We start from the raw sequence: 16,798 nt of genomic DNA, 5'->3' as shown, positions 1-16,798 counted from the left end.
TCCCTAGCTCATCATAAAATATCCTATTATAAATTGAAAATGAGTCTTGTACAGATTTGGCCACTCATGGCGCCGCCAAGTGCCCCGGGGGAACCTTGCATAGGGGACATTTCGATTTTGACACCAAAGCATATCATGCGACGACTCATTCTTCATGTCTTGTCGTAAATAGGGCAACTGTAGACTCAAAATGGATAATTGACTACAGTGGCCACTTTCGGGACCATGTTTTGTCAAAGTTACAGCATTCCAAAGTTGGCCCAATTTTTGCCTGTCCCAGTTATTTTGACAACCCCAAATATTCAAATATTCCATCATTTGCAATACTTTAAAAATGGGGAGGGTACAAAAAAGGTGGGAGGGCTCCCTGCAAATCTTATTACAACTCTTCATATTGTATTTAAAGTTAAAAACATTATATGGCACATGAATTCCGCTGTCCTGAATATAAAACACTTATTGATTAGATTAGATTTTTAAATAAAAAATGCAAAAAGTTCAAGTATATTTTAAAAATGACCTGAGGAAGACACGAACATTCTGAAAACGCCATTTTTTTTGTTTATTTTTATACTTTCAAGCCCGGGGTGTCCGGTCTCTGTGCATTCAGATCGACTTTTTTTGTCGAACAGTGTTATATGTCATGTAATCTAACAGGATCCTGAGTGATTACATGACATATAACACATTTTTACATGATTTCCAACTGAAATTTACATGACGTCATGTTTACATCGCATAAATGAAGTTTATTACATGACGTGTAATCTTGATTATTTTTAACTGTGTGTAAATTAAGCAAATTTGATGCAGTTCTTTGATTTTTTTATATTTAATGTATATTATAGGCCCTATTTTATAAGTCGAGTCGATCGAAATGACTCGACTGAAATCACTGTCGACCAAAAAATTCGCTCGACACGGCTCTGTCACTCGAGTTTTCCGACAGTTGTCATTCTATGTGACCGGATTACTATGGCAGTCAACGTATGACATCTGAAATATGCATGCTTACTTTGATCGACAATGACTACAGATAAGTCACTTGAGATTGCTCGATTTTTAAAATAGACCCCTATATTTTAGAACAGTAAATAAGCACGATTATTTCTCTTATATGTGAGTAATTTATCTATGCTTCTACAAAAATTATGTTGGCTTCGTTTCTGATAGTTGAAGCCTTCATCAGGTCATGCTAAACAAATCATCTTAAATACAAATAATACTTGCCAACATTTAGGAGTATATTTTTGTAAATCGAACCATTTTATGTGACTCTGCAATCACTGTCGGCATGCATATTTCAGAAGTCATCCATCGACTACCATATTAATCCTGTCATATGGAGTGGACAGCTGTCGAATAATTCGAGTGACAGAGTCGTGTCGAGCTAAATTTTTTGGTCGACAGTGACTCCAGTCGAGTCGTATTTGATCGACTCGACTTATAAAATAGACCTTTAGTCAATCATTTCAAACACTATAATAAAAACCAACTAGAGCCTTTCGCTAAAACTTGTGACTGTTACATTTAATAGAAACCGTAAGCGAGATGGATGAACGAGGTCCGAGCTCGTATAGAAAGCAACAAAAATATAGAAATCATAAAAAGTCTATAAACCTACTCAAATCATGGAATAAATCCCTCGAAAGATCCTTTATATTGTATTGCATATAAATTTTCTTGGAAAAACATATCGTCAAAAAGATATGCTTTTATTAATAACTATTTTATTACGAAAAAAAAACACCAATAAACATCAAAATATAATTAGTAATCTAGTGAGGACATTTGTTGGTATGATGTGAAAACTAAACTGTGCGATAGTTTACTTGAATACATATGCTCATTTTTTCATTGAGACAGAGCTTCCCGGGAAATACGGGAATCCCGGGAAATAGAAAATCATTTCCCGGGAAACAGGAATCCCGGGAAATCTCATTTCCCGGGAAATGTTCCCGGGATTGAAAACTCTACCCGCAGCTAATAAGATTTCTGGTAATGGATTCCTGCAAGGAATAGTTTGTTAAGATATGGAAGGTTTACGTTTAACAACGCACTTCTTCAGCAGTCCGGATTCGGAATAAGCGATGGCGGACAAGAAAGCAAAATGTTTGACGCCGTTTTGAATTTCAATATTGTCGTTCAAATAGCATGATATCTGTTTCCGGTTTGTAAAAATCGATAGAAACATATGAAACTTGAGTACTTTCGAAACGCCTTCGACGAATAAATGTCGACAATCGATCGAAGTGCACATGGATATCGATGTTTAACATCATTTTGAAATTCGAAATGGCGGATTAGAATTGAATTCTTTTTCTTACCATTATGTCCCTACTGTGACAGAGCCTGCTTCTCAGCTTAGTGTTCTTATGAGCACTTCCACAGTTACTAATTGAAACTTTCCTTTTACGTTGACCATTTTTGCATATGTATATCGTTTGGCATGTACGAAGATACTCTATGCCCATGGAAATCAAAAAAAAAAAAAAAAATCTTCACGAAAAATCCTTGACCGGTGAGAATTGAACTCACAACTCTCAGTTTGGAGTTGAATTCTTCCGGTATGTGAATATCAAAGAAAATCTATTAATATGGGTTATTCCTGAATGGATTCGAAGGTAGATGTCGACAATCGATAGGTATTTTCCGTCAAACTTTCGCTATCTTCAATGGTGAAATAGCGTCACTCATCGATTCCCGACATTTTCTATTCGAAGCCGTTCCGAAATAACAATGAAAATCTAGGCATTCTTGGGACGGGTTTGACAGGAGATGTCAAGAATCAAAAATTGTAGAACTCATTCCGAAAACATTAGTATTTCATAGGTTTCCATGTGGTAGCCTACATGAATCTTTGACATATGGTCGAATGACGTTTGGTCGACAAGAATTTAATTGCTTCAATAGCCAAATGGTATTTGGTCGCAAGCACATCTGAAATTAAATTTAGTCGTATAGTGATTTACAGATTATTTTACAGAGTGCTATTTTGATGTTAATACACAGTGATTGGGTGATTGAAAAGGGAAAATCATTTCATTTATTAGATACTCCAACTGATCTTTGATGATGGATGGAAGGTGCCCTGTAATAGCCGTGTATGTATTAGGTTGCATATGATAAATGATATATTGATGCTACTTGGTGACATTTTTATCATTTAGACTTATTCTGCGAGTCGGCTGATCTTGAAGCGAGCAAGCTGATCTCGAACGAAATTAAGTCATATATTGTTTCCAAAGCCGACACACGCGATAAACAAAATAAACTTTCTTGTTTTATTATATTCGATTTAGTTAGTTTTTAACTTATTATCAATAGAAGCCATCGACAAAGTCGTCAAAACCGCATGTTTGCCCAAGGAATGCAATTTAATTGGAAGTCACAATATACTGATTCACCATGAGTAGGAAAACGTATTCGGCAGGCAAAACTTTTGATGGACTTCGTCAATATCGGTCCTTTTATTCAACGTGTAGATGCAGATAATTCAGGGTAACACTTATTCTATTGTCGATCATATCAGGTCTGGTTCCCGCATCCAAATTTTTACACACAGCAAAAACTAGACGTGCTATGATATTTCTGTAAGTGGCAATGGATTCAGCAACCCTAAATTAAGTAAATAGCGGTATTTTAGCATATGCTTGAGACAAAATCGTGTTCCGCAGTGTTATCGACGATTGTTTCAAAAGTTTGGTGAAATGATGTTGCGCATATAAGATCTTTAAGAAGTATAAACAACCAATAGAAAAACCAAAAATATCGAAAATCAGCCTTTTGGCGTAAAACTTTGGATCCGATAGGCAAGTGTTGTTGTAAATGAAGCCCATCCTTTACTATTGTACTTATTACAAAAACTTTTACCGGAAGACGACTGCTAATAGACTCCTTCAAGCTTAGTAAGTGGTGGAATTCTCCTTGGAAACATTTATATGTACAACGCTTCGGAACTTTTTCTACGGAAGGGGCATATTGCCCGGTTTGTTTTGAAACGTCAAGATTTACAGAAAACGTTTTGTACTCTTTTTAGAAGCTACCTGGAAAGAGAAAGTTGCATGCAGAGCATGGCCAACTAAGTAACTAACACTTTGACACGAAAAACTACAGAAGTAATGCATTTGCCGCTGCGATAGAGAAGTTTTTCATTGGGGGGGGGGGGCGTATTATACCTGTTTACCCTACACCTAGTTCCCGTACATATAGATTTCTCAAAACCTATAGAGTCAAGCACTGTTTAGCCACCCACGATTTGTACAGTCGGTAATGCTATGCCACCTAGGGCATGGAGTATCTTAATACCTGTCACACGATATACCCACTCATGCTAAAATGGTCAATTGGTGATGAAAGCTCTCAGCAAATAGCTGTGGATGAGCTCATAAGAACACTATGTTGAGAATGTGACGTTACAATGGATAAGAAGGTTTCTATTTGTTTTCCCATAGAGGAAGTCGTCATCTTACTTCCTCATTATCCAATTTCCACAAATCGAAAGTGCATTTCCAGATAATGTATTTGCATTAGGTAAGGAAAAAAGATTATCATTACATTCGAATTGATATGTGCGAATTACATTCGAATTGATGTGGGCAAAACGGCTAATTTTAGTGAACGAATCCGATCCGTATCACTCATTTTAGTAAACCGGATCTTTTGAACGGTTCAGTGGCTCAGCGGCGCACAAAGGAAGAGCGAACTGGACCGAGCGAACGGAAAAAAGAGCGGTTCACTCTCTGTGCGCGACATGCGTCGTACTTTTCGTATCTTTCGCTCTCTCATTCTCCGTACATTCTTCTACTTCTATACTCGGCTTTCTCGGCTATTTCTCATTTTAAAGAATTTAATGTGCTTTGCCATTGGCGTGGCGCGCAAAACAAGGCACGTGTCAAGCGTTATAATAAAGCCGAGAAACGAACGAAGGAGAAAAGGGGAGAAAGAATTGGTTCGCTCTTTTTTCCGGCTTCCTTTTTATCTGATCCACGGATGACTCGTTCTTTTGAGTGATCCGGATCATTTGAACAGCTCCGATTCTTTTTGCCCATCTCTAATGTGAACGCCTTGTAGCCTTGCGACATTTTTTGTAATGTGTGCTTTACTTTTGATTTTTTCCTATACTTTTCTTCTTCCTTTGCCGGTTATCTATAAGGTTAAACTAACTATCGCCTACAGATATACCATCTGTTTTGTAACTTGCGTGAAAGCTCCACCAACTTTCTTACAGATAGAGTGACAGACAGATAGCCAGACTAAAGGGGTTTTAAAATCATTTTTTCTCCACATTTAATTCTAGATCAAATTCTGAGAGTCCTTCCAAAATTTGAGCTCATTTGGACGAAAACTGAGACTGCACAAGCCCTTCAAAGTTTGTATGGGAATGGCTATGGGGAAAGCAAGCAATTCTTTCAATTGGTCATAGTATTTGCACATGTGCTCTTTAGGGCTAGAGCTATGATGACACTGTTAGATACATTTGTTAGCTACAACTTTACTGAAGACTGTTTTCAAATCGGACGCCTCAGTAATAAGTTATTGATTTAAATCCAATCAGAAATTTTTCAACGGTGCTCATTTATCTTTAGATAGCACACACAAATCATGGCTTCCATGTTTTATTGCCTATATCCAGTGATGCCTGCTGAGCAGCCTAATCATTGTTTGAAAACAGTCTTCAGCAATGTTGTAGTTTCTGAATGGACTAAACATTTGCAACTTTTTCGATTTTCCATACAAAATGTCCAAATTTGGTAAGCTATACCTCAGTTGTTTATCGACCGATTTGAATGAAATTTTGTCAGAAAATCAGACACAATTTGAATTTTAACATATATTTTTGTGAGTAATTTTTTCAATCACAGGTTCAAAAGCAGTAACGGTTGGATTAAAGTGAATTTTTTGACGATTTTTTATAAATGACATAACTAAACATATTGAAAAAAATAGCTTCATGGTATCTTCAGCAAATTTTTAGATTTTAACGAGGTGAACAAGTTTGCTGAAACCAATTTTTGTGAAGAGTTTTCAGATTTTCAGATCTCACTAATGTAAAACCGTTATTACTTATAAACTCGTGATTGGAAAAATTATTCAAAAATATATGTTAAAATTCAAGTTATATCTGATGTTTTGTGAAAATTTCATTCAAATCGGTCCATAAATAACTTAAATCTAGCTTACCAAAGTTGGTAATTTTGTATGGAAAATCGAAAAAGTTGCAAATGTTTTGTCTAATACTGTATTTAAGAGTATAATCATAGCTCTAGCCCTCGAGAACACATGGGCAAATACATGTGCTTATTCAGCGCGGCGTGTGAGGTGACACGAGTCGAATGAGGTGACAATTTTCGACTCGCTCCCATTTGATTAACATTAGTCGTCTCACGTCACTCGTGGTGAGAGCGACTCGTCTCGATTCACACGCCGCGCAGAATAAGCACGACAATGACCAATTGAATGAATTGCTTACTTTTCCCATACAAACTTCCAAGGGCTTGCGCAATCTCAGTTTTCACCCTAATGAGCTCAAATTTTGGGAGGACGCTCAGAATATGATCTAGAATCGAATGAGTGATGTAGAGCAAAAACGATTTTTTGAAACACTATCAGCTAGACAGACATGACGACAGACAGAAATGAAGGTGAATCCTAAATAGAATTGACAGATTGGCTGTTCAGGAGCGCTTGGCTTAATCGCTGGGTTGATTGGTTGTTTGGTTTAACGAGGCTTTAACCGCAAAAGCGGTCATTCGCCTCTCGGCATTACTTAATCGATGGGTGATAAAGCAGAAGTGAAGGCTTTATGTCCGGAGATTGTACTTGTTTGCAAGATCACTGGGGAATTTTTCGGCTTCGCAGTCACCAAAGCAATCAAACGATTCTTATTTTCCTTGCTTCCAACGTTTCGGTGTTTATTACACCGTAGTAGGAAAAGTGCAATCCGAATTCAGATACAGTTTTTTCGATGTTTTGCGTTCAGAAAGTTTTGTGCCAACACTTTTTCAAATTCAGACGGATGTTGCTAAAACAGGGCCTTCAGAACGAGAACGATTATAAGTTCTAATACCCTGAAGAAGGTGTAATAAACACCGAAACGTTGGAAGCAAGAAAAATAATAATCGTTTGATTGCTTTGGTGACTGCGAAGCCGAAAAATTCCCTAGTGATCTTGAACCTCAGTCGATAGCATTCCGTGACTTGTTCGCAAGGATTTGGACGAAATTACATCAGAGCTGAATGATGCACCTAGGTCACAGAGCGCAAGTAAATAGCGATCGGACTTAAGAAGTTGTATGGAGGCACACAGACCCCAGACAACCAAAATGAACGTAAAAGAAAATCACCTTTTACGTTATGCGAGGCTTACATGTGCAAAATTTCACGCATAAGATGTCGCAAAAAGGCTTTCTACGTATGGAAATTGGAGGCGATATACATGCTTCTTCTTATTATTCTTGGAATTACGTCCTTCTCAGTTTAGTGTTGTTATGAGCACTTCCACAGTAATTAACTGAAGGATTTCTTCGCCAAAGTTGCCATTTTTGCATTCGTATATCGTGTGGCAGGTACGATCAGCGTTGCCAACCTTCCAGATTTGTCTGGAATATTCCAGATTTTTGAGGCCCCATTTTACAAAAATCTGGAAGATCCAGATAGAATTTGAAACGGATTTGTAAGGTTTTTTAAATAATTTGTAGGGTTCTCCATATACAAGATAAGCGATCCAGACTTTTCCAGACAAATTTTCAAAATCTTCCAGATTTTTGAAAAATTGACTTGGCATCCCTGGGTACGATTATACTCTAACCCAGACACCTTCACTCGAGTGTTTGAGGCGACAAGCCGACCTTCGCTCACTTCTCTCTATTTCAGTCACTGCTCTTTGAGCCCGCCTTCTGGCTCTGAGACAAGCAGCATGAAGCTTGCTGAGCATGTTATTCCACCAGTTAGCTGGAAGCCGTCTGTTCCTCGGCTTAAATTTTCACGGCATAGGGTTTATTCACAAATTTCATAACGCTGAAAATGGCCATATTTGACACCCACACACACCTCGTAACATTTTTTGTAAATTTTGTATGAACTGTAACAACAAAAGGACACCCACCCACCCCCTTCAGCGTAATGAAATTTGTGAAAGGGCCCAACCCTTTGCGTTAGCACGGTGACGTCGATATCCTCGTTAACGCCGTCTTGACGAAATGCCTCAACAAATAGTTTTTTGTTAAAGTCTTACGTCTTCCAACTCCGCTCGCTAGTTATTCCTCCCATTCTTGCCACAGGGTTCCGTTCACTGATGCGGTGGCGAATCGCTCGATGATCGCTACGGGTGTACCCCTCTCAAACTCTCAATTTCATATTCGCCGACAATACAGGACTGCAAAACGTAACGTCGATGATCTAAAGGAGACGGACCTGGTGTAGTGGTTAGAACACACGCCTCTAACGCCGAGGAACTGGGATCGAATCCCATCTCCAAGATAGTAACTAAAAAAAAATCAAGAGACGAAGGGAAGTAAAGCCGTTGGTCCCGAGATGAACTAGCCCAGGGCTAAAAAATCTCGTTAATAAAGACCAAAAAAAAAAACGTCGATGATGGATTCCCTTTCGTTTTTAAGAAATTAAAAAAAAAAAACGCCACCCTCGATTTGGACGAACGGTGTGGTTTAGAATACTATTTTTAGCCCTAGGTTATAGAAAATGGATAAAAATGCTTCACTTGATATATTTTTATGTGTTTTTCTCAAGAAAATCGTAAAAAACGTAAGAAAACGTTTTTCGCTATTTTCGTTACAATTTTGTGCGATCGATAAATAACCAAATTTCTGAAACTATCGCCGAGAGCCAACTTGTGCACTGTCATAGTTTGTATAGCATGCAAAATATATGTTGAATTTGTCCCTAAAAGCTTATTGAAGGACCTAAACTTTGATCAACTCGAGGGGCAAAACGCCCACCCCTATTTCATAACACCAAAACAGCCGTTTGAATTCAAATTCTAGCAAATGTAATGCCTTATTGAAGTTACGCGCAATTTGGATCCTTACAAAGGTACATTTTTCGCATCAGCATTTATACTATTATTGAACAATAACATCTGAACAAACGCCCGAATGTATGCAACCTATAAACAAGCATGATTGTGTGCGTACGTTTACAGCATGGCTAACGCCGAACTGATGCGGGGCGTTTTACCCCGCAAAACAATACATATGCAGTTAAGCAAACATTTTTCAAAAATTCCTTTATGAACCCCAGAAAAGCTAAAATGGATTGCTGTTTCTACGATTTGAAAGAAAACATGTTTGTTTATCCGACCATAATTCAAAAAGATCATAAAATAATGTTTTTCACATCTAAAATCGCTGTTTTCCTTAACGTGGGCAAACTACCCCCAGTCCCCTTAAATCAGTTTTCAAAAAATGCTTGCTTAACTGCATATGTATTGTTTTGCGGGGTAAAACGCCCCGCTTGAGTTTGGTGTTACTCGTGCTGTAAACGTACGCACACAATCATGCTTCATCATGCTTGCTTATATGCTGCATACATCCGGGCGTTTGTTCAGATGTTATTGTTCAATAATAGTATACATGCTGATGCGAGAAATGTGCTTTTGTAAGGTTCCATTTTGCGCGTAACTTCAACGTGGCATTACTTTTGGTAGAATTTGAATTCATACGGCTGTTTAGGTGTTATGAAATAGGGGTGGACGTTTTGCCCCACGAGTTGATTAAGGTGAAACTCCGATGAATCCGTGAATTTCTGTATGAAAGTAGTGGTACTCAAGAAATATTCTCGTAACTGTTGGTAATAGTGAAGTTATAATTAATAAGACATTGTTGCCAGTTATCACTGCCTCAATTTGAGTAATTTTCACTTCGACTAAATAATATTGCTTGATGTCGTTTTTAAACATCAACAGTCCTGACAGCACTGCAAGCGATCGGCCGACCCAAAATTAGAAATATGAAAAAAGTGAAAAATTGTGAAAGGGTGATTGTTTTAAGCACGGTTCTGCAAAGTTTTAAGTTGATTCCTTAAGAAATCAACTAGAAGGTATTCTTTCTTATACAAGTCTTGAAAGTAAACTGTGTACGATGTCCTACGTGTACCGAAAGTGATACAATTGTGCGCCGCTCGTGAAGAAAATTTGCACGAATTGTGTAAGTTTGACTAATTACTAGTTACCAAACTATGGAAATTGAAAGATAAAAGTAGTCTGATGTTCCTTTAGCAATTTGGGATTGATTCATTATAGGTAAGTGAAATAATTTGAGAAATAATTGTGAACCACCGTCAAATGTGTTTGTATGTGTGAGGAAGCCATTTTTCCAGCCATGACTGGGATTACTTCCTTTATGTCCTTAAAGTTTAGGTCCTTCAATAAGCTTTTCAAGAACAAATTTAACATATTTTTTTCATGACAGTTTTTATTCTATGATAGTGCACAAGTTGGCTCTCGTCGCTAGTTTTAGAAATTAGATTATTTTTCGACCTAAAAAATGGTCTTGAAAATCGCACAAAATTGCAACGAAAACAGCGAAAAACGTTTTCATACGTTTTATTACGATTTTTTTGAGAAAAACACATATATAACAAGAAGCATTTCTACCCATTCACTACAATTTAGGATGAAAAAAAGCATTCTAAAACACATCCTTCGTTTAAATCGAGGGTGGCGCGTTTTACCCCTTTTCGTGGATGACAGCCGTTTCAGTCCTGAGTTCTAGTCGTTATGGCAAAGATCAAGGGCCCTTCGACGCTAGCTTGTATGTGCCCACCCAAGCAACTAGAAATTCGGATAAAAGGGCATGTTTTGGTTTAATCAGCTCACTTTTTAAGTAATTAACCGAACTTTACATTTTACATGAAGTTCGTTTAAGTTGCTTAAAGAATGATATTTACTTTCAAGTACGAAACAAGTTCAATTAAAACTTGTTCGGAATTTTCTAGTTGTTGTCGGGCTCACGAGTTACTTTTTGGAAAATCAATTCACGTAATATTCGTAGTTTTTTTTTCATAATCAGCGTAAAAGCTTCACTGAAACTAGATTTATACCGATAGTGATCTTGGGAGTTCACTGCTTAAGTACAATCCGATCTATAGGTTGCTTGGCCAGACAAGCTGTAGGTGATCGTATGTCACGATCCAAAGTTCTGGCCACCAACGCCGTGAAGACGCAGAAGCAATTGCCAAGGACCGGTAAGTGTCTAACGAAGAGTTTTTTTGAAGCGGCGAAACGACCAAAATCTACGAAAGGCTCTGGTCTAGATGGAATACCGAACGTGGCATATCCGGGGCAGAAGTCTATGAAAGTGACAATGGGCGTTTCTCAAGTTTCCATTCTCGGTCCAACTCTTTGGAACTGGGTTTTGTGGATGATTTGTCACTAACGTTGATTACGCATGCAAAAAGTCCGAGAAGACAATGAATGCAATAGTGAGAATCGTGCCAAACTTAGGCGATCCCAGAAGCAGTACGAGGCGTCTGCTAGCTAATGTCTCGTCATCGATACTGAGGTATGGAGTTCCTGCTTGGAGAAAGGCACTGGAAACAAAGCGAAACCGTGAAATGTCGCGAGTGCGTATAGAATGATATTGTCAGATGTTGTATGCGTTATAGCCGGTATGATCCCCATTTGCATAACTTTGGCGGATAATATCAAGTGCTACCGACAAAGAGACGTCAGAAACGTACGGAAGATGGCTAGAGTCGGATCTATGGCGAGGTAACAGCACGAGTGGAACTGCGAAGAAAAAGGAAAATGGGCCCACCAGTTTATCCCCAACCTGTCGACGTGAATGAATAGGAAGCATGGAGAGGTAAACTTTTATTTGACACAGTTCCTATCAGATCATGGAAGTTTCAGAAAGAATCTGCTTTGATTCTGGCACGCAAAATCGCCACACCGCCCAGATTGCCCAATCATCAAGGAGACAACGCAACATGTAGTTTTCAATTGCCAAAGATGCCAACCTCGGCATCTACCCGGATAGCATCTGATCGGATGATCTTCCGTCGCCGTGAAAATCTTCGTCGGAGTAGGACAGATCCACCGCCGGGGACTATTCCTAGTTGTACGTCAAGCCGGTGGAGTTGACGGAGCGCCAATAAACTACAAACCATACTACAACCCGATTCGCTGGACAGACTTTGGCACCCTAGCGGCCAACAACGGAGTAAGAACAACGCTAGAGTTTTCAATCCCGGAAACATTTCCCGGAAAATGAGATTTCCCGGGATTCCTGTTTCCCGGGAAGCTCTGTCTCAATGAAGAATTGTGCATATGTATTCAAGTAAACTATCGCACAATTTACTTTTCACATCATACCAACAAATGTCCTCACTAGATTACTAATTATATTTTGATGTTTATTGGTGTTTTTTTTCGTAATAAAATAGTTATTAATAAAAGCATATCTTTTTGACGATATGTTTTTCCAAGAAAATTTATATGCAATACAATATAAAGGAACTTTCGAGGGATTTATTCCATGATTTGAGTAGGTTTATAGACTTTTTATGATTTCTATATTTTTGTTGCTTTCTATACGAGCTCGGACCTCGTTCATCCATCTCGCTTACGGTTTCTATTAAATGTAACAGTCACAATTTTAGCGAAAGGCTCTAGTTGGTTTTTATTATAGTGTTTGAAATGATTGACTAAAGGTCTATTTTATAAGTCGAGTCGATCAAATACGACTCGACTGGAGTCACTGTCGACCAAAAAATTTAGCTCGACACGACTCTGTCACTCGAATTATTTGACAGCTGTCCACTCCATATGACAGGATTAATATGGTAGTTGAAATATGCATGCCTACTGTGTTCCACAGTGATTGCAGAGTCACATAAAATGGTTCGATTTACAAAAATAGACTCCTAAATGTTGGCAAGTATTATTTGTATTTAAGATGATTTGTCTAGCATGACCTGATGAAGGCTTCAACTATCAAAAACGAAGCCAACATAATTTTTGTAGAAACATAGATAAATTACTCACAAATAAGAGAAATAATCGTGCTTATTTACTGTTCTAAAATATAGGGGTCTATTTTAAAAATCGAGCAATCTCAAGTGACTTATCTGTAGTCATTGTCGATCAAAGTAAGCATGCATATTTCAGATGTCATACGTTGACTGCCATAGTAATCCGGTAACATAGAATGACAACTTGAGCTTGAGCTTGAGCTTGATTGGCCGCCCGTGGATGCACTCCAGTATCGCCAGATCAGCTGCACTTACACAAGGAACCAACCGAATGACTGCTTGGGACTAACAGGCATCCTCAGTGTATAAGTGCTGGTGATCTTCTATTTTTAGGCAACAATGGCACCTGCCACGTCAGAATGCAGACCAATGAGGGGAAGGGGGAGGAATTGATGATGCATTGAACTGACTCCCACGTAGACCGTATATTCCACTGCATCCACGTCAGTTCATGCGGGAGTGTATGGATTGGGGGAAAGGCATGGCAGAGAGGTTTGCTTTTGTGGTTAGCAGACTGCCTGTGTATCAGGCGTAAGAATGGCGTGCGCGTGGAAGTAGGAAGCGTTAGGGAAACGGTTTCTTGTCCGTCTCTGGTTCTAGCGTTTGCTATGAACGAATAGTTTGATTGTGATATATTTAGAATGGAAGATAGAAGCAAGTGAGAGATATACAACTACTAAGTACGAGGAAAGGGACGGGCCTGGGATTGAACCCATGACCTTCTGCATATGAAGCAGAAGCGGTAGCCATCAGACCACCAACCCCGTCTAGTAATCCGGTAACATAAAATGACAACTGTCGGAAAACTCGAGTGAAAGAGCCGTGTCGAGCGAATTTTTTGGTCGACAGTGATTTCAGTCGAGTCATTTCGATCGACTCGACTTATAAAATAGGGCCTATAATATACATTAAATATAAAAAAATCAGAGAACTGCATCAAATTTGCTTAATATACACACAGTTAAAAATAATCAAGATTACACGTCATGTAAACATCATTTATGCGATGTAAACATGACGTCATGTAAATTTCAGTTGGAAATCATGTAAAAATTTGTTATATGTTATGTAATCACTCAGGATCCTGTTAGATTACATGACATATAATTGAAGTTTACATGACATCCCAAGTAACCAGTAAGCACGATAATGCGGCACGGTAACAGCATTATATGCGCATATAGGGTAATCATTTGATGCATGTCAGTTTTATATACGCATATAATGCTATTATAGTGCCAGAAAAGGCGAAATAGCGTGCCATTATAGTGCCAAGATATAACCGTGCTTCTCTGCACCACTAATGCTGATATAAGACCACGTGAGAAACGTCAGTTGTTTTCGCCAGGTTTTTAGGGCGAATATTTTGTGCTTTCGCGTACGCAGCCAGAGAGCTTTCGCGTATGCGGCCAAGCAACTGGTACACGAGGTAAATAAATGAATGAATGAAAACGGAAACCTCTAATAGTATGCAAAAAATGTAATAAAATGATACAGATAGTACTTCTGCGTATCAGACATATTCGTTTTGGTAGTTTTCATCCATTTGCGGACTTGCAATTGCCACATTTTGATCCTCGTTTTATGATGATGAAATTCCTCATTCTGCGTCTCGAACCTGCGACACCAGTATTGTTGAGTTTTTGTCCTGCTCCTTTGCTCCTACGGCCTACGGATGGCATTTAAGGACATGGCAGTGAAGATGGCTTCCTCACACATACAAACACATTTCTCGGCGGTCCACATTCTTTCTCAAAATATTTCACTTACCTACAAGTAATCACTCCCAAATTGCTAACGGGACATCAGAACACTGTGAACTTAACATTTTCATAGTTTGGTAATGAGTAGCTAGTCGAAATTTCACAAATCGTGCTAATTTGAAAACGAACGACAAACTTGCCTTTGTTTGTTTACACGTATTCACCCGCGAATGAAGGACACTTTTCATCCAATTACACCATTTTCGCTGCACGTATAACATCCAACACAGTTTAGTTTCACTACTTGTTCATTGAAAAACATTTTCAAGTTAATTACTGCTGGTAAAAACTTAAAACTTGACAAATCGTGCTAAAAACAATCACTCGATCACGAGTTTGCGCTTTTTTTATTTTTCTAATTTCAAGTCAGCTGCTCGTTGGCAGTGCTGTCATCAATGCTGGAGGGTACGTACGACATCAACCAATATTATTCAATTGGCGTGAGAAAAACTAAAATTGATGCAATCATTACTGGCAACGATGGCTTATTTATAATATTTTCACTATTACCAGCAAATATGAGAATATTTTCTGTGTACAACTACTTGTATACAGAAATTTGTGGATTCAACGGAGTTTCACCTTAAACATGCCCTGTATTCGAATATAAAGCCAATATAGTGCTTATTTAATGGCTGTATGCATCAGGCTTAGAAGCATTAATGATGCTGTAATAGGGTTTCTATGCAGCGAAAGTGCTGTTATAAGGTGTGTAAGCATTTGTGGTGCTATTATAATGCATGTACGCATCTATGATGCTGATTAAGGGCTTATTATTAGTGCTTATGGTTACTTGGGATATCATGTAAATATCCATGATATTCCACGCTCCAATTATGTGCATTATATGTCTCAGAAATTTACACGTTTCGTTCGAACTGTGCAGGTTTTAAGGGTTTCCCGGGAAATGACAATTTTATTTCCCGTTTCCCGGGAAGTCAAATCCCGGGAAAATTGAAAACTCTAAACAACGCGTAACGTAATCGCATATAACTGACACTTCACTGTTTGCAGTTGATACCTATAATTAATAGGGTTCTAAAGTCTATCTAAATGATTGTATTGAACGTTTGAGATAACGTTAGAAATCGACGTTTATTCAATATTTTGTATTGGTTCCAGTCTAAATAAATAATACATTATTTTGTTTTATGAGTTTTTGCCACACCCCTAGATTTTATCTCAAATGTTGGATGAATTATGTTTTTCCTGTACCTTCCGAAATGTCAGATGGGAACAACCCCAGTAAGTTTAAGTCGTTCAAGTAAACGTCAGGGATGAGTAAAAGCGTCAATGTTGAGATTGCAATGCATTTTTTTAAGACCATGCTTTATTGTGTGGTTAAATAAAATAAGCTTTTATTTGCAAAAAAAGTAGGAGTCTGAGAAGAAGAAGAAAAAGCTTAGAAGTTCTAAGAATCTACATTAATTGATTTATTTTTAAATAATTTGATTCTGCCTATATATTAATGTTATTGTTATTCTTATTCTTCTTTCAACTACAGAAAGTAATCAACGGGGAACGAATAAACTACAACATGAAATTTACCTACAACCCGAGCGACCGATCGCAATATCCAGTTAATCGAAAAACAGGTCGCCAGGAAGCAATACTGGAGTATTTCCGTAAGTATGCCATCCAGATTTAGCCGCAGTTGCTTGGTTCAATTTATTTCTATTACACTCGTTGCTCATTTAAATTTTAATAAATCACCATTTTTATTCCCATCCAACCGTGGAATAAAAGAGAGGAGGGCTTCTTAGCAATATACTAGCTTTAGGCACTGGAAACATTTCTCGTAACAATCTAGCACGCATCACGAACGCATGTGTCGGTGTTTGCTCATAATTTCCCAGCGTATCACTTGGAACACAAGTCACGTTTGGATCGCGGAAGTAAATTATCCGGGGAAGTTGTTGGGCAAAAATGATTTGGTGCTATCTGGTCGGGCGTGATTCACCACCCGGATATTTCACTGTGGGGGATAAGGCGGATAAAAATCGAAAAAAATGAATTTTAATATTTTTGTTGTTCATCATTACATAT

The 16,798-nt window shown here is 38.2% G+C and overlaps 1 protein-coding gene across 1 annotated transcript in view; it reads left to right on the top strand.

The window, feature by feature from the left end:
• Positions 1-16,400, top strand: part of LOC110675779 — a 65,330-nt gene extending 48,930 nt beyond the window's left edge. The window contains exon 4 of the mRNA XM_021841541.1: positions 16,257-16,400. Within this exon, the coding sequence (XP_021697233.1) occupies positions 16,257-16,400 (144 nt within the window). The remainder of the gene's footprint in view (positions 1-16,256) is intronic.
• Positions 16,401-16,798: the final 398 nt, after the last annotated feature.

This window comes from Aedes aegypti, chromosome 1 (assembly GCF_002204515.2).
Source record: "Aedes aegypti strain LVP_AGWG chromosome 1, AaegL5.0 Primary Assembly, whole genome shotgun sequence".
Lineage (NCBI taxonomy): Eukaryota > Metazoa > Arthropoda > Insecta > Diptera > Culicidae > Aedes > Aedes aegypti.
This window is presented reverse-complemented; position numbering and strand designations above follow the sequence as displayed.